The following is a 21,888-nucleotide window of genomic DNA, read 5'->3' as shown; positions in this document are numbered from 1 at the left end:
TTCCCACGTGGACCATTGCAAAGTCTCCTGTTTTCACTATTTCCAAGCGTGTCCCCTTCCAATTCACTTTAATACAAAGCATCAAAAGAGTCTTTTAAAAACATAAATCAGATCTTGTCACTTTCTTGCTTAAAACATTTCAGTGACTTCTGATTGCTTTTAAAATAAAATCCAAAATCCTTGCCATGACTTACTTGTCCTATTCAGTCTACATAGATTCTTACTACCCGCTCCTTCACCACACTGTAAGAACAGATCATTTTCTTCCTCACTCACTTTGACTCCAGAGCCTCTAGAGCAGCCTGACACATGATAAATATTTACTGAAAGGATGAAGAAATGACTGGCGTGCAAGACCTTTCTTGGACCCTCCTTTAGCTATTCTCCTTCTACCTCTACGTATCACAAGCTGTGTCCCCCTACATTCTAGAATAGAATGGGAGTTGGCAGTATCTATCTTGAAAGCACGTTTAGCTGAGGGAAGCAAAAATCAAAGCGAAGGAACCCCAAGAGATTCTGGCAGAATCAGGTGATTTACTCAGCTGCTTTTCCCAACGGGGTGGACATTCTCAGGCTCCTCTGAGCTCACACCTTGAAGAGTTTTTAATGTTTTCTTGAACTGTGGGAAATTATAAATAATATAAATAAATTACTATTTTAACCAGTTTTTAATGTATCATTCAGAGACATTAAATGCATTCAGAAGGCTGTAGGACCATCACCACTATTTCTATAACTCTTCCTTCAACCCATACACTCTGCATCCATCAAATAGTAATTTCCCATTCTCTCCCCCCAGCCCCTGGTAATCACTATTCTACTTTCTATCTGCATGAATTTGCCTATTTGGGGTACCTCAGATAAGTGGAATCATATAATATTTGTCCTTTTGTGTCCAGCTTCTTTCACTTAGCAAGTTTTTGAGGTTTCCATGTTGTAGCATGTACCAGAATTCCATTCCTTTTTATGAGTGGTTAATATTTGAGCTTGTTTTTGCATTCATTTGTCCCCAAAAATACTCATTGAGCACTTTAAGGACTGAGCACTATTCTAGACCCTACTGACATAGCAATGAACAAAAGAGAAAAAGTTGCTACTTTTGTCATATAAAGAAGTAAATACGTAGTATGCCAAATAGTAAAAAGTGCTGTGCAAAATCAGTATTGCAAGAGTAGCTGCACAAGTGGAAGAGATCTTCGTGGTAGGACAGGGCCATTCATGTTGTGCACTGAGGACTAATGTAAGGACTTTGCTTTTTACTCTGAAATAAGAAGCCAATAGAAAGTCTGAAGTTAGAGAGTGACATAGCCTGACCTGCATTTTTAAGAAAAATCCTGTCTTCAATATTAAGGGGAAATAAAGCAAAAGGGAAGTAGAAATACCAACTAGGAAGAAAATTCAATAGTCCAGGTTAATGATGATAAGAACCGTACCAGAGAGTATTAGTCAAGGTTCTCTAAAGAACTAGAACCTACAGAACATGTACATGATCGACAGATGATGAGACAGAGAGAGAGAGAGAGAAGGAAGCGGGGAGGGGAAGGAAAGAGGGATAGGGAAAGGAGAGAGAGATTCAGCTAAGGAATTGACTCATTCAGGAGTGTTGGCTGGCAAGTCTCAAATCCAAATCCGTAGGGCAAACCAGCAGGTTGGAAATTCAGGTGAGACTTGATATTTCATCCTTGATCTAAAATCTGCAAGGTATATCAACAGGCTGAAAACCGAGGCAGGGTTTCTATGTTTTCATCCTGTAGCCAGATTTCTTTGGAGGGAGAATCTATTCTATGCCTCTTTTTCATTTCTGGCCATTTGCTGGCAATCTTTGGCATTCATTGGCTTGTGGATTCTTCACCTCCATCTCTGCTTTCATTTTTACATGGCATTCTCCTGGTGCATGTGTCTGTGTCCAAATTTCTCCTTTTTAGAAGGACTCCAGTCATATGGGATTGGGGCCCATGCTATTCTAACATGACTTACCTAATTATATGGACTATCATCCTATTTTGAAAGAGGCCATATTCTGAAGTCCTGAGGGTTAGGACTTGAACATATGATTTTGGGGGAGACCCAATTCAGTCAATAACACAGAGAGATAGCTGTGAATATAAGCAGGGATACCCCAGTGTTTTTGAACTGAACAAAGTGATCGAGTTACCATTCACTGAAATGGAGGAAAGTCTGCAAGAGAAAATCAAGAGTTCAGTGTTGCATATAATTCAAACGAATATATGTATATATATTCAAATAAAGACCCAACTCCTATCTTAAGCTCCTCACTCAGTTAACAACACCAGCAGGAAGGCAGAGGGCCCAGTTATCTCTGAAAGGAGACAACCGTCAGTGTTTCCCTTTTCCAGACATACATGTCACCTAAGTAGCCCTTATTGCTGGTCCCCTCCACTTCCATTCCTAGTCACACCTTCCCCACTATCAATGCTCATTATGTAACATCTACTTATATAAGTCCTAGGCATAGATCCACTTAAAAAGTTATTAAAAGAATGGATGAAATCAGAACGAATTATGAGATATTCTTTTTAACAGTTGTACTTTCACTAAGAACATCAAGATTTGAAATGAACCCTAATAGAAACATGTTATTAATAGTTTGGTTGGCCTCAAACTAATATTAACCTGTGACTCTAATATCCATGATCTGTCTATTATATCTTGCCATTTTCCAATCTGCTTTATAGTCAGCACAAGCAAAGACTTGCCAGTGGAGTTTTAAATCACTGCCAATTGGATTCTTATATCCAAGTGAAGGAATTGTTTCTCCAAATAATGGAAAATTAAAATGTATAATATACCTAGACTAAAGTAAACAGAATTTTTTAAGAGTCCAGGGTGGAAAAAAATAGATCCTTTCATAAAATTAAATCTAATTTCAAATTCCATTCTGCGATCTTAATTCTAAAAGCTCTGAGAAATTTTTGGTTAAAAGTATTTAATCCTCTGGTACACTGAAAAGAAACTTAAAAAATAAAGATTTTTTTTAAAAAAGTATTTAATCCTGCCATGGATGCTTCTTTTATGAAAGGCTATTGAGGGGTGAATGAAAATTTTCAAATTTGCCTTTTTTATTTTTCTGTACATTTGGGTGTGGTGCTTTTTTTCCCTCTCTGCATGGTTCAATAGACAATCTGATTCATTAAGTAGTGGATATTCGATCTTTATAAAGTATTCTCTAAATCTTCTGGATCCTTACGGAGCAGTGCTTTCAGGAATACAGATTCCAAGATGATTCTGTTTTGTGGCCAATATTACCGAAACCCTCAGTCATCTAGAATCTGGCCTAAAAGGAAGACAGGGATCTCTGGAGCACTGCGGGTAGGTGAAGGTCTTTCCTCAGATAACTTTTCTCAGATCAAATTTTGTGGTACATTGACAGTCCCAGAGCTCTGTCCTTGCCAGGAGGGCCAGAAGTCAGATTTCAGCAGGCTGCCCTTCTCATGCTTCAGATCCCTGCTTGTTAGGGAAGCCTGTAGCCCCTGCCCAGACTTGCTCTGACTGCAGAGTGTGTCCAGACAGCAGCCAGAATTGGAGAGTAGGCTGCTGATCCTGAAAGAAAAGACCAGTCTAGGGAAGGGTAAAAGCTGAATGTCTCCAAAGGAGCAGTGGAGCCGGGACGTTGTGCTTCTGAGGCTGAGTTTGAGACTTTTATTCTGTCTGAACATTTCCACTATTTTCCTCACAAGCGTCTCTGTCCTGAAGCAAAGGACCGAAGCGAAATGCCTAATGAAGCGTGCCCGGGAGAAGGGGCGTGCAAAAGACTTGGGAGGGAAGAAGAGAGAAGGGTCAGGTTACCGGTTCACATACTCGCAAGAAACCATTTGAAAATACGAGCTGGAGACGAAAATTCGGGGACCCACGGAAGTTCCCTGAAGCTTCCTTCGGGGCCCTAGGAGTGCGGCGTGCGGCCCAGAAGTATGCCTGCTACTCATTTTCAGGGATTTAAGCTTTGCTCAAGCCGTGGAATGAAGGCTGTTTGGGAAGGGTCGCCGGTGGGTTTAGTTAAGCTCTGGGTCGCCAGGGGCTGAACCAGTTCTTTCTCGACTTCCTCTGCATGGGGTCCTTGAGGCCTCGGTGCTCGCATCCCCTTAGGTTTTGCAGCCATCCAGCAGCGCACTCGGGGCAGGCGCGACGGCGGCAGCTGGCAGGTGCGCACGAAGTTAGCTGCGAACCGCCCCAGCCCAGCTGCCCGCGGCATCCGAGCTCTATTGAAGCCGGCGAAGCATACACACCGACCCCAGAGCAAAGGCCTGGTCCCCTGCCCTCCTCCCCGGCGAGACGAAAGCTGGGCGCCAAGGCCGGCTCTGAGCGTTTTCCAAATCTCTCCTCCTCCCCCCCCCCCACCTCGAGTGATCTGTTGGCACTTCTCCAGAAGCCTCCCGGGGCTCTCAGGGCCATTCCCTAAAATAAACACGTGGTGCCAGAAAGCGGGGGAGGGGAGAGAAGCATCTGAACTGGGAGAATGAAAATACTAGGAGAAAGACTCCATTCTCCAGGAAAAGGTATAAGGGAAGCGAAACTGTGTGAACTTACTCGGAAATGCAAACCAAGCCTCACTCTTTCCCCGAGCGCATACAAACGACCGAAAGACAAATCCGCCAACACGTTCGGCGGCTTCCCAGAAAGGGCCTCATGAATGAGAATGGGTTGCTAGGTTTCCTCCCTCCCTCCCAACAGTCGCTTCCCCCAAGACTTCCACCGCCTAAAGAAAACATGCGGGGTCTGGCAACTGCTGATCTGGGGAACTTAGCCAAGCCCACGGAGGCCGCCCTCGGCGTCGCCCGCCTTCAGGACCCTGGAGAGCGGCCGCTGCGCCCTTGGGACTCCCGCCCCGCTCGCCCAGCCCCGTTCAGCGCCTAGCCACCCTGTCACTTTTATTAGCTGCTTCCCGCCTCCACCTTCAATCTTCTTGGCAACCGCCACTCTTGTTTTTCACAAACAGATTAAATTGTCTTTTTGTTTTACTTGAGGGAGCTGTTTGGATTGGCTGAGTTAGGTTCTGGATTGTAGCTTCTCTGAAGGTTAGTGGACCAAGAAGCTCTAAGAGATCAAAAATGAGAGCCTGACAAGGCAGGTGACCTTAAGAAGCCACTGAGTTCAATCCCTTTACTCTATAAATGAAGCAGATAAATTAAAAGAATAAAGAGACTTTCCCAAGGTTAGTTGTGGAGTTAGTTGCAAGGCTCAGCCTAGAACCCCGGGCTTCTGACTTTTAAATTGCTTCCCTCTACTTTCAAAGAAAATAATAATGATTTTACCTTTACACTGGCAGTTTAGATATCCTAAACAACAAGTGGAAGGTGTAAAGCCCTGTGTTCCTGAGAATAAGATGGACACACAGAGTGTAGAAAGGGGCCCTCATAGTGCACACTCATGAGACCCAACACAGTCCTGGTAACCCACCCACACCAACCAGCACAACCCAGGTCAAATCAGCCAGTCCCTTCTTCCACCTAGCCTACGTCTGGGATTGCTCAGTCTTCTGACACTAATCGATTCTCTCCTAAGCACTTCCCACACCGGAACCTAGTAACCAAGTCCAACTTCAGTGACTTGGCAGGGAGAGCTCTAGGCACTTTAGGAGGTGGGGAAGGTTCATAGGGAAAGCGGGAGAAGAGCAAGAGTTGCAAAAGTGAACTAGATGTTCATTCACTAGAAAATCCTAAGAAGGATGAATATAGATACTTTTATATACTGCATCTCACATTTAAGGTGCATATGAACCCCCTGGGAACATTAACATTCAGATTCTGACGCTAAAGTTCAGGATCGGGTCCCAGATTCTGTATTTCTAACAAGCTCCTGGTTGTCATTGAAGCTGCTGGTCCAAGAAACACAATGAGTGCAGAGTTAGAAAGGGGGAGAGGAGAAGGGGGTAAAGGAGAGAAAGGAGAGGAGAACCCAACCAAAGGCCTTTCCTTTTGCTCTCACCTACCTTCTCTTGCATCCCCAAAGTACAGCCTCAAAATGCTGCAATAAATGATACTAAATACACATTTTCTTCAGTCTGTAGCTAGACCCAACAGTAATGGTGTGTTGCTTTTGTTTCTCTCCCCTTACCTCCTGCCCTTCCTGCCGCCGGCCCTGCACAGCTCCCAGACTCGCCCGCTGCCCCGAAGCTGCTCGGTCTCCTTTTTAGCAAGCTCTCTGGCCTCGCGCGATGCTTCTCTCATCTTCTCCGGCGACTCCCTCCTGGGGGTCCCCAGTGGCGCCCGGACTTCTCCCTACGGCTTCTCGCTTGCTCCCTACCAGCTGGGCTCTCACGGGGGTACGGGGAGCGACCGGGCCGCCTCTTGCTCCTTCTGGGGTCAGTTCTGACACTGCCCAGCCGACCCCCAGGGGGACGCCCGCCCAGAGAAGAGGACGCCTGCGCTGGGCAGAGCTCGCCCATGCCCGTAAGTATAGTTGTCTCCACCACGCCCCACCCCTCCGCCTCACCCAGGCACCAGCATCCCCTGCTCTTCCCTAACCTCGACTGAACCACTCCATGCCAGGCCAGCAGGGCTCCAGCCCGCAAGGGGCTAGGGCGGAAGGGGGCAGGGGAAAGGGCAGAGAGTTTTGGTGGGAAGGGCAAGAGAGGCTACAGCTAGTTCAAGGAAAAGGCGCCAGCGCCTGGCCTCACACCCCCTTTCCGCAGGAGACCCTCGAAGCTACTTTTTCCTGGACCATTTCCTTCCAGTGTCAATGGAAACTGTAGGAGCGGGAGGGAGTCCTCGCCCTTCCTGAGTCGGCTTCTCAAACTCTGGTTCCCAATGGTGTAGTTCAACCCCCTTCTTACAAGCCTCCCCCTTGACACGCCACCGCCCCCTCCTCGCGCTCCCACTCCCATGCCCTCTCAGCGTCTGCAGGCTCTGGAGGCCTGGGAGGAAATGACGTGATGTTATTTTTGTGTCAGGTCAGCTTCCAGCTTCAGTTTAGCCCTCTAACTCGCGCCGGGCTCAGGCGGTCGGTCTGAGTCTTGCTCTCGAGGGTACACGGCGGGGTCTATAGGGACACGCAGTGCTCTGTGTCCGCGGAGCTGGGAGGCAGCGTTTTTCCCTCTCTTTACCCCTGCGCTTCGGAGCTTCTGGGGACGGAGGGCAGCTGCCAAAAGTCTCAGCGGGATCTGAAATCCGGAATTAGCCAACCCTCCCACCCCCCGACCTGGTGGGGCCTCCGGCTCCAGCAGCAGGAAGAGGGCGTGGAACTCCTTTCCAGTGAGGGACCAGCAGAAACCGTACCGGGGTGGGACGGGTGCAGCTCTCGGAGTGGCAACAGAGACAAGGTAGGAGGCTGCCCTCCAGATGCGGGGTAGTCCGTGGCGTGACTCTCCAGGGCTAGAGCACGCCCTCCGCGTGCGGCGCACCACTCCCCCCCCCCCGCCCGGCACACTCACACCTCCCAGCGCCCCCCTTCATTCACAAGGTCTGAGCACGCATTCCCGCACAGCCGAGTCTCGCTCAGCCCCCGCGCTCCGAAGGGAGGGAGCGCAGAGGGGGTCTTGCAGACTCTCTTCGCGCTCGCCTGGCTTAACGCCCACACTCTGGATTCTGCCTAATTCCGGACTGGAGGAGGGGGCTACAGTCCTGCTGCGGGGTCCAGCTTGGAGCCGGGCTCCCCCCAGCCCCCGCCGCAGTGGAGCGCGCCGCAGCAAGAGCTGGGCGAGACCGGGATAGCCCGGCTGGGGAGGCGGGAGTGAGGGGGCGGGGAGGAGGGTTAGCTGAGCGAGCGTGATAGAGGGAGAAGAAGGTGAGAGAAAAGACCGAGAGCCAGAAGAAAAGGAAAACCAGGGAAAGCAATCGCGGGCGTAGTAAGGCCACCAGTTGGTACTGTAATTAAAAAAAAAAAAAAGGCACACGCGAAACGCATGCGCACGGCCGACGGAGGCGAGCTGGCCCGAGCTTCCCCTCCGGCTCGCCCGGCGGACGGTGAAATCGTGAGTACCCCGCATCTTCAAACGCTTTTCCCCTTCTCGGTCTCACTCTAAGGCCTCGGGCTGGGAAGTGGCCGGGGCCAAGCGGGACGCTCACGCAGGGCAGGACCTGGAGCTGTGATCGTTGCCGCGATGGCAGAAGTCTGCTCATCCCCGGTCCTGCCGGGTAGGTCAGTCAGTGTGTATTTTAGGGGTGTATGGGCTTAGGGTGTGCCTGGGTCTCAAGGAGGGTCCCAGCCACCAGGATCAGTTTCTGCCGGGTCCAGCGGGGCGTGCGCGCGATTCAACCTCTGTGGCCTGGGTCAGTGAGTGGGTAGCCCTTAAAGACTAAAATACGTACTGAACCCCCCAAGTAGATTTGGGGCACTCCGGGCTGTGGAAACGTCGGCATTCTCACCGGGCCGGGCGCCCGAGACAGACAGTTTGAGCGCAGGGAGGACGGAAGAGGAGACACTCCCTGAATCACAGAACCTCGCTTTAAGAAAAGCGCGACTCAGGCGGGGGATGCGGGAGCACCTGCACTTGCACCCTGGAGGGTCTGACTGGGTGTCCGCATTCACGCTCTTGAAAACCTAATGGACTGAACTGTCCGCGCACCCTTGGACAAGGCGGTTAAGGTGCAGGCGCCGCGGGTGTTTTTCTTGAACAAACCCAGGCGATTGAATCTTCCGCTCTCTCCGAGGGGCGCTAGGTAAGTTGGAACATGTCGCGGCAGCCAGGCGGCGGAGACTGGAAGGGGGCGTGGGCGCGCGGGGTCCTAGGAGGGACGTCGCGCCCGCGGGACGGACCTGTAGGACCTTTTAGGGTGGGTGTGCGTGGCGATTCCCCTCCCCCCCCCCCCCAGCGGTGGGGAGGAGGCGGGGTAAGGGCCTAGGAGCGAGCTGGGCTGGTGGGCGTTTGCGGGCGGGGTCTCTGTGCTCGGCGTCTGGGGGAGTGAGCTGAAAACGGTGGGCACTGGGGAGTCTCGGTTTTACTGCCTGCCCACCAGGCGTGGGTGGTGAGTGGGCGGGGAAGGGACTGCTGGAGACCGCGCTCCGAGGCGGGAGTGGAACTCGCCAGTTTCGGAGGAAAATCCGGGCGAGCGGCCAGGGCCCTGCAAGACCCCAGCGGCGGGCGGGATGCGGCAGCGGAGAGTGCTCGAAGCCCGGGGTGCTGCTGCGGCTCCCTCGCGACCAGCAGCGGACAGTTACAGGGGTGAAAGTGAAGGCATTTTCTATCCAGAAGAAGGAAAGCGCCAGAGGGGAACTCTCTCCTCCCTTCTTTTCTTTCTCTGAATCCAGCGGAGGCCCAGGGCTCTTTCGGACCACATCTTTGCCTACGGGGCGGCCTAGCTGGAGTTCCCAGGGCGTCCCAAACCTGGCAAATGCGGGCGGTGAGGGCGGGACTCCTCTCGTTCACCGCCTTGCAAAAGTAGTCACTCGGCCGCTGAGCTCCTTCACGCCTCTAGACTGGGGAGAGCAGGGAGTTTCCTGCCCCAATCCCCGGTCATCCCTCTTAGGTCTGACCTCCTCATCCGGGGCACTGGGCCCCAGCGTCGCTTGGCTTCATTTTTCTTCTAGTGATTGCAGATTATGGAATGGACTAAACAAGTGTCCGAGTTCAAAAAACTGATTTCGTCCCTAGACTTGGCAAGGACATGTGTAATGAAAGGACTCCATCTGTAAATGCTTGGTTTTGTTCATAACCTAATTTTTGCTCATAACCTCTACTGGGCCTCATCCTATGTACTTTCTACTCATTAAATAACATCTTCTATCTCGTGTATCAGTAATGCATATGAGGAGCAGTATTGCCTGATAAGTCAGAATCCAAGTTCTGTAACTGTCTGGATTCAAATCCCAGCCTAGCTGTGTGACTTCTGGAAGTGACTTAACATTTTGGTGCCTTTTCTTTATCATCTGTAAAATGAGGATAAGAAAAAGTACCTGTACCTATTTACTGGGTAGCTTCCAGCTTTCAGTAAATTAATACTGTAGAGCTCTGTCACATACCAAAAAAGAGCTAGTATTACTATTGTTGTATTTATGCAAAATTGGCTAAGTAGCTTTCAAAATACTGTATAATAAGATCAGGAACAAAATGCATCTTTTTGGATATGCTATAAAGAGTATGTATATCAAAGTAGAAGATGTCCATCACCAAAATTAGAAAAACAGTAAATATTTCCTATGTTGATATGTAAATTTTAAATATAGTGCATTTGTATACCATCTGGACTCTTTATTTCAAATAGTTATGAAATACTTATATACACTTTTCAAACAGCATTTTTGAAAATTATCTTTAACCTTCAAAAAATGTTTCATTTTGTTAAATGATGTGCATAAAAAATACACACTAGGTCATGGTATATACAGAAAATCCAAGGTCTCCATTAAAATATTGCACCAGGTCAGTTTGTATTTAAGAGAATCTGGAAACATACCTTGCAAGCTAGAAATGCTAACTTCTCTAAGATGATTGTAAACATTTTAGCCAAAATACTCTTATAATATCAAGAACATAGAAAGATAGGGGTGCCTGCTGGTTCGGACCCTTGATCTCTGGATTGTGAGTTCAAGCCCCACAACGGGCACAGAGATCACTTCAAAAATAAAGAACTACATAGAATAATAAAACTCAGATTCCTTCACTTTACAGCTGAGAAAACACTCAGAGAGGGTAGAGGTCCCTACTGGAGATCTCTAGGTAAGTAGGGCTCCAAATAGGATTAGAGTTAAGTCTTCTGACTCTCCACCTAAGGCTCTTATGCACCACGCTGATGTGTTCCTGTTTACTACAGGTTTGTGAACCTGTAACAAATAGGAAACTGGAAGTCATTACATAAGGGAAAATATACAAGCATGTGTTATATACAACACGAGAAAGACGGGACAATAATTTGGCTACTGTCCCACAGCTTCATCATGGTCCAGCACAGCAGAAGGTAGAACTACAAAACTTACTAGGCTAAGGTCACAGATCAAGCCAGAGGCAGAGCTAGCACTAGAATTCAGGGTCCGGCTGGAGTACGCATTTGGTTGCATATTCTGTTAATACCTTGTAGCAGTTTTTCCTTAGAAATCACTTTTGAGCTTTTCTTAAATTCTGAAAATTTCCTTCCTGCTGACTTAAGAGCGCTTTTTAGGAAAGGCCTTCAAATTTACATAAAAGGAGATTTTATTATTCCAGATTTTGTGGACAAGCAAGTGGGGGAAGCTTGCTTATTCTAAGGCAGTGGCTTGGTAAATAATGGTTTCCTCTCCAGGCACTTGAATATCCATTCCTAAAATCCTGCAGTTCTTTCATTACTGCATGTTTAATGCATGTATAATGACATTCACCTTCCACAGAGAGGTGCAGCAGGTTTTTTCAAGGTCGAGCTCTCACACACGAGCAGTTTAGGAATTGTATGGCAGAGCCTTTCAAGTAAGCATCTAGCCTTACAAAGTTAGTTAGGATTATAGGAACGATGTGTCCTTCAAAGAAAGCACTTGTAGGAATGGTGCTTGCCTCCTTGAGGAAGGAAACCATGGTTCTCTCCAGTGCATGAACTGGGATATCTTACCCTTGACTTTGCACCTCTGTATACCTACCACATGTTTTTAGGCAGAAATACAGGGCATTAAGTAGGGAGTGACTTTGTAGCAATCTCCCAAGCCAGTTTAACAGAATCAGGTTTTGAAACCACATGTGTTAAGTCAAGTCCCAGTATGATTAGAATGTGAATCACTGTCCAATTGGGAATATTTCAGATTGGTTTCCAGTGTACCACCAGGTGAGTCATGGTGTGAGCTGCTTCTAGTCAAATATGTATAGTATCAGTCAGCAGCTAACAGGGTTCACTCTGAGTCAGAGCTTAGCATTTAACACAAGAAGCATGAGTCACTGACTACCCGGCACCTACTTGAGATGGTCTCTGAATTTTACCTTGAGCAGCTCAAGAATCTAGACAACACTGCATTGGATGAGTCAGTTCATAATACGATTGAATGGGCTTCCGTGGCGGCCATTCATAATAAAGTTTGATGTGACCAAGAGCACAAGGGAATATTACATGATGATGGATTCATAGAATAAATTGCTCTTATTCTAATCCCGATTATTAGTTTCTAGCTATTTGCACGGGGAATCATTTGTGAAATAGGAGTAATAAGCGCTATTGCCTCGTAGGCATATTTCACTTCAGTTACTTCTTTTTTAAAAAAATTTTTTTTTAAGATTTTATTTATTTATTTGACAGAGAGATAGATCCCAAGTAGGCAAAGAGGCAGGCAGAGAGAGAGAGAGAGAGAGAGAGGGAAGCAGGCTCCCTGCTGAGCAGAGAGCCCAATGCGGGGCTCGATCCCAGGACCCTGGGATCACGACCTGAGCCGAAGGCAGAGGCTTAACCCACTGAGCCACCCAGGTGCCCCTCACTTCAGTTACTTCTTAAAGTCAACTAACTATTCTGGTTTGGGTGTGCTTGATTTCTACTTACTACTTAATTTTACTCCAAATTGTAAAATCCTTTTAGAGTACATGTTAGTGTACTAACATGCAGTTACTTAGCAGTTTGGCTTCCTGCGTTCCTGGGTTGTACATCTGCACTGCAGGTCAACCCCACAGTGAGGTACAGGAGGTACAGGAGTACACTTCGTTCTCCCATTTGGCTCCTTAGGTGCCTATCACCCCTAACACTAACTGAACGGTATTTGCCCAGGAGCTGGAACACGGGCTTGTGGTGCTATTCCAAGTCTACCAGCTCTCAGCGCTTTTTGGGTTGCATGGCTAGATCAACATAAACAGCTGTTGGCTTTTATGCAAGACAGTGGAAGGAATGATGCAACGTATACCTTACCCCACCTTTGCCAACAAAATTGACATCTCAGGGTGGAGTAGGAACGACATGTAAAGGACTAGTAGATTTCTTAATTATTGGTAATTAGTGGCAAAATGTTATTATCTTGTGAACAAAGGTTAGACTGTTGCTTAAAAGTACACATATATTTTTCTGTATCTTCTGGACAGAAATACAGGGCATTAAGTAGAGAGCAGCTTTGCAGCGATCTCCCAAGCCAGTTCAGCAGAATGGCTCCAAGAAAATCCCAGACATGTGGAATTTACATACACCTTTATTGTGTTTATACAAATATCCTTTCCTAGCAAATAACCCAGTTACTAATTCATACATCTTCTTGCTACACCGGGAAGTATAGATACTTCTTGACATTTAATGGGGATGAGAACTAAAGGGTTCCATTCTTCCTAACTTGTGTAATTCCTGGCAAATTCAGGTCATTAGGATGCTAATGAATTAGACTTACACATAAAACTGCAACAGAGTTTCTATATAAGTTTGTTAAATTTCAGGGCGGAGTTATAAGTACTTTTGTGATGTTATTACTTTTACCCTTCTTTATTTGAGTTATAACTTAAATAGTAAAGTGTACACATCTTCAATATACAACTTAATCAACCTTACATGAGTATAGCCCCGTGTAACTTCCTATCATCTAGATGAGCATTTCTCAACCTCAACATTATCGACATTATGAACTAAATACCTGCCTATTTGGGAGACTGCCCTGTGCATTGTAGGATGTTTAGCAGCATCCCTGTCCCTAGATGCCAGTAGCACCCTTTCCTAGATGTGACAACAAAACATGTCTCCAGACATTGCCAAATGTTTCCTGGGGGGCAAGATCACTCACCACTGCTCTAGATCAAGATACCGGATAATTTCAGCTCATATCCATAAGACCCCCTCTTTCTTTCTCCCAGTCATTACTCCCACAGATAACCACTCTCATAAGTTTTCAAACTATATACAGTTGACCCTGAAAAACAGGTTTGAACTGCTTGGGTCAGCTTATACATGGATTTTATTTTTTTATGTATTACACTACTATAGAAGAATTTTCCTTCTGATTTCTTAATAACATTTTATTTTCTCTAGCTTACTTTATTATAAGAATACAGTGTATAATACATGTAACATAAAACGTGCATTAACCAACTGTTTATGTTATCAGTAAGGCATCCAGGCAACGGTAAGCTCTATAGTTAAGTTTGCAGGCAGTTGAAAGTTATAGGCAAATTTTCAGCTGTATGGGGACAGCCAGCAGCCCAACCCCCGATATTGTTCAAGGGTCACCTGTATTAGCTGGGCCTTTTCTTAGGAATTATATAGTACAAATTCTTTGCATCTGGTTCTTTAGCTCAGCGTTATTTTTTAGAGATTCTCTTGTTGTTTTGTGTATTGTGATGTTTCAGTGCTGTGCAGTGTTCATTTGTGTTAACACAGTACAGTTACTTGTCTATTTCATCTGTTTTATTTATCTATTCCTTCTGTTGAAGGATATTTGAATTGTTTCTAGTATGGGGCTATTATGAATAATGCTAATATTAGTATTCTTATTCAAGTCTTTTGACAAACGTAAGCCTTATTTCTGTTGGAAGCCCAGGAGTGAAATTGCTGGGTAAATACGTTTAGTTTTAGGAGATACTGTTTTTCAAACTGTTTTTACACTCCAAACTAATTTACAACCCGACCAGTAATATATTGCTTTGTGACCTCACCAACACTTACCATTGTCCACCTATTTAGTTTTAGTCATTCTGGTGGCAGTGTTTTGCTAATTCATTATGGTTTTAGGTTTGTTTTTTTGTTTGGTTGGTTGGTTTTTTTAGGTTGCTTGGGTGGCTCCTTTGGTTAAGTGTCTGCCTTCGGCTCAGGTCATGATCCCAGGAGTCTGGAATCAAATCCTACATTGGGCCCTGTGCTCAGTGGGAAGCCTGCTTCTCCCTCTCCCATTCCCTCTGTTAAATTTTTTTTTAAATCTTTTTAAAAATTCTATTTCTCTAATTGCTAATGATGTCGAGCATCTTTTTGTTGGCTTCTTTTCTTTTTGTTGGCTTCTTCATCTTTTTCCATTGTGGTATTTGTCTTCTTTTTCATTCATGAGAGTTCTTTGTATATTCTGGATATAAGTTACTGTCAAAAATGTGCATGTGTCCGTATTATTGCACATCCCAGTCTGTGCCTTGCCTTTATGTTCTCAAAACGTTGTCTTCTGACTTCTGTAGGTTCTGTGGAAAAGTCCTGAAGGTAATACAGCTTTTCCTCTAACTGATTTAAAATTCTTCTCTTTGTTTTTGACTTGCCACAAATTGTGTGGTTTTGCGTCTGTCCTGCTTTCAATGCACTGAGTTTTTTTATCTGTAGATTGATATCATTCATCAGTTTTGGGAAATGTTCACTCAACAACTTCTTGCCCGTTTTCTCTCTTTCTCTCCTGCTTCTGGGACTCAAATTCTTCAGGGGTACCAGGGTGGCTTAGTTGTTTAGGATTGAACCCCACATGGGGCTCCCTGCTCTGCAGGAAGCCTGCTTCTCCCTCTCCTACTCCCCATTCTTGTGTTCCTGCTCTCGCTGTCTCTCTCTCTCTCTGTCAAATAAGAAATAAAATATTTAATTAAAAAAGTTCTACATATGTTAGATTTGGCCTTTCTTCCCTTGTGTCTCTTATTCTATGCTCTGTTTTATCTGTTTGCTTGGTCTCTCTCTCTTCTTCCCCTCAATACTTTCTTTTGACCTGTGTATTATTTTATTTAACCTGTCTTCTGCTGTGCCTAGGCTTCCATCAAGCCATCTAGAGAGCTGTTAATTTCAGAAAGTGTTTTGTTCACAATGTATTATGTCTATTTGATTCTTTTTAATACATTTAAATTCTCTGATGAAATTCTTCATCTTTTCATCAGTTTTGTGCATCAAGTTCTTATCTACTAAATCCAATATTGATATTGTTTGTGAATCTGTATCTATTATTTGTTTCTTCTGTCATATTTTTCTGTCTCTTCACATACCTCCTGACATTTATTGTATGTACACATTGTATATAAAGAAACTGTGTTTGTTCAGATAATATGGTTCCCCAGCAAGGACTCTCCCTTGGAGGGGTTTCCTGTGTGAGGGTGAGAAGCTGTCCACTTCAGTACTAACAGGTATTGAAAAGATTGGGGCCAGTTGCAATTTTAATAAGAAATAGGCAACCTCTGGCTTTTTCCCATTCCTCAAGTTAGAGGCTTCAGAGTTAGAGCCTAGTGGGTTTCTATTTCCTCCATCTTGAAAGACTGAGACACTCGGTGTCCCCTTCAGAAGTTTTGAGCTTGCTTTCTGCACCCACCTTACCCAGGTGGCTTCCACATCTGGTAAAAGCCTGGAGGAGGCCAGTTATGTGTTTGAGAATGATCTTGTTACACATGAGGACTGGCTGTCCCACATGAGATTATGGAGTCCCTTTATATTCTCAACCCAAGCCTAGAGTCAGCAAATGCCCTCAAGGGGGAAAAAACACCTGATGACAGACTTCTCACTTTTGAAGAGCTGTGCCTCTCAGAAATTTTAATTTAATCTTTTTGCTTCCATAGCTCTTTGATGTCTTTAGAAATGTGATTCTAGTTATTTTTCTGACTTTTTTCGTTGGTGCAAAGGAACTGTGGTCTGCCCTGATCTGTTGTCTTTTTTCTTAAAGATATTTTTCCTGAATTAAGTTTCTTTTCTTTCTTTCTTTTTTCTTTTCTTTCTTTTTCTTCTTTCTATCTTTGGATCATATTTTCATTTTTCTATTAAATCACTTGTTTCCAATAATACTGAGAAAACTAACATTAAAAATCTTGCCATTTAAAAAAAACCTTGCCATTTACAACTGTAAAGTGTACTGTATGTTTTATGAGTTTAAAAATGTTAGAAGGAAAAGAAGTATGTTATGATCCTTGCAACTCTTTATGCTTTGCATTGCAGTTACATAGTGTAAAAAACACGAGCATTGGGATGAAAGAAAACTGAGCTTGAATTTTTATTTTACTCACTTAGTTTTCTGAGCCTCCAATTCTGAATATGTATAATAGGAGTAATTACACTTACTTTATAATAAGAAATGTGCAGCAGAAGTTTCAAGAGAGCATTCAGTAAATGGGACCTATTATCATTATTCCTCTAATATGTATCCATCATTATTTTAGGCCCCTGAACATGTATAATTTTATTTTCAACACTTATATTTTGATATATTTTTATCTGGTACAGATACTAAGATTTTTACCATTCAAACAGGGTTCTGAAAAGGGTTTTTTTTTAAATATATAAAAAGCCTACACCTATGACTTAATACCTATGAAAATATTACTTAATACATCTATGAATTCATATTTTGCTAAAATTTTTGTGTTTTATAGACCACAAAATAAATAAAATTTAGTAACAGAAAGAATTATATTCGAAATAGTTTGCTCTCAGTAAAGTCCACAACTGACTACTTGGTGTCATACCAGTATGGTTTATTACAAGATGTTGCCAATAAGAAAACAGTACTAGGAAATACTTTAAAAAGTCTACCAGCATTCCCTGGAAGGGACAGCTGGTTCATTTTTGCAGAGGAGAATCTGTGTGTTGGCTAGGAATAATTTTAACATTCTCTCCATGAATGCTTCAATCAAATATAACTAATATTCATATTAAAATTTTCTGTTTCAAGTCACAGTTTTATTTTGACTTACCCATTTGTTTCTTTTTTAAAAGACTGCACTGGGGTGCCTGGGTGGCTTCGTTGATTAAGCGATTTAAGTGTCTGCCTTCAGTTCAGTTCATGATCTCAGGATCCTGGGATCAAGTCCTGCGTCGGGCTCCCTGCTCAGTGGGGAGTCTGCTTCTCCTTCTGCACCCCCTCACTCGTGTGTGCTTGCTTGCTCACTCTCTCTCTCAAATAAAAAATTAAATTAAAAAAAGACTGCACTAGTATATGGAAACAATTAGATTCTGCTCTAAATAGAAGGTGAGAATAGTAGTCTTAGAGGCAGGAAGGTTGGTTCTGGGATACACAGGCCTCTCCTGACCTGAGAGAGCAGGACAGCACCTCCGATCTGTGTCCCCAAGGCCACAGATGTACCTCAGCCTTTAGTTCCTCAGCATCGTGAGGCTGGGCTTCACTGGTCTGACCTCCAAATTCTAGGGAGACTGTACTCCTTACAGTTTGTGGGCATATTTAAGTCAAGGCACAAGAATTGGAGGATCTGGTTATGCAACAAACTGGAATTTATCAAATTCCTATGAGAGTTAAGGCTTTGTTGGAGAAGTTAAATTACTTCTGGCCCTTTAAATGACTAATTAGACTGTGCTATTCTTTTGGTGAAATGAAGTACTTAGTAACAAAAACATCTGAACATTATGACCAGATGATGTTGAATAAATTTGGGCCAAAAGAGGGTGAATGAGAGGATGCAAAGAAGTATGAAAAAGGTATAATTTTGCAAACTCTAAGAAAGTGAAAAACTCACCTGGGCATATTAAACAAATGTCATAAATGAGAAAAAGTGTTTATTTCTTTTCCTTACTTTCAATGATGTATTCAAAATCATGAATGTATTAAAACTATAAATACTAATTTATGGGGCACCTAGGTGGCTCAGTCAGTTCAGCGTCCAACTCTTGATTTTGGCTCAGGTCATAATCTCAGGGTCATGAAATCAAGCCCCACATCCCACTTAAGATTCTCTCTCTCTCCCTCTACCCCCCAAAAAACTATAAATACTAATTTAGATAGAGCATACATTTATTTAAAATATATCATATGTATTTTAAGAATTAGGAGCTACATATACAGAGATTATGTTTTCTTAATGGAAACTGGTTGTCAGGGTGCCTGGGTGGTTCTGTCAGTTAAGTGCTTTCCCTTGGGTCAGGTCATGATGCCATGTCATGATCTTGTGACCTGATCCCCACGTCTAGCTCCCTCCTTAGCCAAGAGCCTGCTTCTATCTCTCCCTCTGCTCTCCTGATCCTGTTCTCTCTCTTTCTTTATCTCAAATAAATAAACCTTAAAAAAAAAAAAAAAAAACTAGTCATCTATGAACTTTTTTTTTTTTTAAGATTTACTTATTTTAGAGAAACAGAACGCACGAGAGGAGAAAAGGGGCAGAGGGAGAGAGAAAAACCCTCAAGCAGACTCCCCACTGAGTCGTCGAGCCCAATGACACGGTGCTTGATCCCAGGACTCTGAGATCAAGATTTGAGCCAAAATCAAGAGTCAGATGCTCTGTGAGCCTTTTAATGTATCCCTTAAGATGGGGGTTTTATTTCTGGATCTCTGTATCTAACCACCTTATATTGTCTCACAAAAAGATTGTCAAGTAGCTGTGGTACTACAGGGAGGCCAAAATGCATAACCATTAAACATTTCAGTTACTTGAAATTTTTTCAGTTTGAGATGTTTGTTCTAAATATCTAGCTAATTAACATTTTATGCCAAGGGGGGATGGCACAAATTGTAGAAAACCAGAACCTTGAGGACCAGAGATTCTCCCACATATACCCTGGGAACAGCAGACAAAAACATTCCATCAGCTCAGCCCCCAGAGACTGTCTTGGGAACAGTAAGGGAGCATGGAACCAAGGTAGTACATTGGAGTTTCCATTCTAATCAGAAGCAGCCCTGCTAGAAAAAGGACTCCAGAGGCATTTACAGAAGGGTATCCAAAAATAACCCAAACCTGTCTAATGTGGCCCGTGCATAGCTATGGTGTCAAGAGCAAGGCCCTGTGGGGTGGTGGGATGGACCTGAGCCTAGAGCCGAATGATCTATATTCAAGTCTGTTTGGGGGCTGATTTTGGGGAGTTGGGCGTATCACACAAGCTCTGTGAGCCTGAGTTTCCCATGGATAAAAGGGGATCTTGAAATATCCACAGAATCATTTCACAAATTAAATGTAAGTTGTGATGACTACTACCTTTGCTCATATAGATAAAGGAGAAACTGCATTATTTGGAAGCCATATTTAGAAAAAGTAGACTCTGATAGAGTTCAGATTTTCTTCCGGTGTCGTAGATTGTCACTGAAGGCCATGGAAAGGAACTCACAAAATGTGGACTGTATTTAATCGGTAAATATTTTAGGGTTTACGGGTCACGTGGTCTTTATTGCAACTACTCAACTCTTGCCACTGTCTTGGAAAATCTGTGGGTAATAAAGTGCAAGGAGATTAGAGCTCACTGTAGCGGTCCGTGCAAAAGACGGTGCCCACCTGGGCTGGGCAGACAGTGGACTTGGGAGAGAAGCAGGTAGACCCGACGTCCACTCCAGAGTGGCAAGCTTGCCAGTGATTGAGCAGCAGAGAGAGGAATCAAGGTGATTGCTCAGATGCGGGTAGACAGGGGCACCATGTATGGACTGGGAGAAGATTGCAGAGAAAACAGACGGAGCAGAAGAGGGGACTCCGGACTCACTCTAAACCCTAAACTCTTTCATGTCCACAAAAGCTCCAGCTGTGGTGGTGAGTAGATGCTGGTTTGATGTGTTTTGAAATGAAGGGATTGGTCTGGGCTGGAGGCAGAAATGAGAATTTGTTAGGCTCTTTATGAAATGTGGCTTGTTGTCCTGTGTACTAAATTCTCATGAGGTTCTGGTGGCAGATTATCCCATTAATCAATGGGATATTACTGTCCTAGAATCTGCACTTTCTTTTCTAAAACTGTAAACAATCTACTGAGATTTTCTATATATTTACTACAGAGGTTAACAAACTAGGTTGCCTGGGCCACTTCCAGACTGCTGCCTGGCTTTGTATGACCTGCACACCAAAAATGGTTATTACATTTTTTAAAAATTACTCTGTGTGTGTGTGTGTGTGTGTGTATAGAGAGGGAGAGAGAGAGAGAAAAATTTATTTTGAGGAATTGGCTCACAGGATTGTGGAAACTTGGCTCAACCCAAGTCTTGATGGGCTAGGGCTGGCATGTTGGGGACTCAGGGAAGAATTCTAGTTCAAATCGAAAGGCAGTGTGCTCGCAGCATTCCTTCTTGCACGGGGGAGGTCAGTAAGTCAGCCACAGCCCAGTGGAAGAGATGCTGAGGGAAAGGCATGGGGGAGGGACATGGAGCTTCCGTGCGCTCTGTGGGGACACTGCTCTCCTAGCATCTAGATGTGGTCACCCACTGAGAAGCTCAATATTTACATTTTTTAATTGTTGGGGGGAAAAATCAAAAGGAAAAGAATATTTCATGACATATGAAAATGTTATGAAATTTGAATTTCAATGTCCATAAAGTTTCATTGGAACACAGCTACATTCATTCAGTGACAGGATGTCTGTGACTGCTTTTACACCAATAGAGGCAGAGCTGAGATGTTGCTATAGAGACCATATGGCCTGCAAAGACAGTACTGACAGTACTGACTCTCTGGTCCTTTACAGAAAAGTTTTGCTTCCCTCTCATCTATAACCTAAATATAAGTGTGAAGTATTACTGCATTTTTGTAGGAAACAGTCTATATGAAAGTAAATATGACGTTCAAACACTTAGCAATGTTTTTTCTTAGAAAAACTGTTCACTCTTTAAAAAATTTCAGAAAGACAAGACCAAAACTTCAAGGAAAAACAATCTCCAATAGGAAATGAAGTCAGAGGATCTAACTTAAGGTTCCTTTTGGTATCCACCATCTTAATATTCAGCATTTTCCTATGAACAGGAAAACTTCAGGACATTTAGCAAGCCCCAAAAGTACTAAGGAAGAAGAGCCAGAGGGAAATACTATGCACAAAGGCTGTGTTTATAACTCTGATGCTCGAGGCTTTCAGAAAGTCAAATCACTTACAATCTAAAAAGTTTAAATGGGATGGAAACTTGGTATCATCACAGGATGGAAACATCTAATAATGGACATAAGGCAAAGTTTGAGGACCCAATGCTTCTAAGGGATCATGGAGAATTTTCTATGTGGGAAGGTAGAATTTGTAAAAAGAAACATAGCAAAAAATTTGCCCAGACAGACCTGTAAGGAGTACAGAAATCTAGCTGGTTACTTAGGAACACAGATTTTCTGCACTTTTATTATTCTTAATTTGCATGTACATTAACACATTTCACTACCCATCTGCTCTAATTGGTGGAAAATTAGTTCGTCAACTAACAAATAGTCATTCAGGCCTAATGTCTGTAAGATCTGTG

The 21,888-nt window shown here is 44.0% G+C and overlaps 1 protein-coding gene across 5 annotated transcripts in view; it reads left to right on the top strand.

The window, feature by feature from the left end:
* Positions 1–21,888, top strand: part of RGS20 (regulator of G protein signaling 20) — a 75,608-nt gene that overhangs the window by 17,182 nt on the left and 36,538 nt on the right. Inside the window, exons 1-2 of one of the 5 annotated variants that reach the window (XM_082719239.1) lie at positions 5,623–5,724; positions 6,105–6,407. In XM_082719239.1, coding sequence (XP_082575365.1) covers positions 6,402–6,407 — 6 coding nt within the window. In that variant the 5' untranslated portion in view covers positions 5,623–5,724; positions 6,105–6,401. Of the gene's footprint in view, positions 1–5,622; positions 5,725–6,074; positions 6,408–7,167; positions 8,095–21,888 lie in introns of those variants that run through there. The other 4 variants (XM_082719236.1, XM_082719240.1, XM_082719237.1 and 1 more) reach the window with 4 other exon arrangements.

This window comes from Mustela nivalis, assembly GCF_964662115.1.
Source record: "Mustela nivalis genome assembly, chromosome: 2".
NCBI lineage: Eukaryota > Metazoa > Chordata > Mammalia > Carnivora > Mustelidae > Mustela > Mustela nivalis.
Note: the sequence above shows the minus strand (reverse complement) of the source record. Positions and strands in the feature narration are given on the sequence as shown.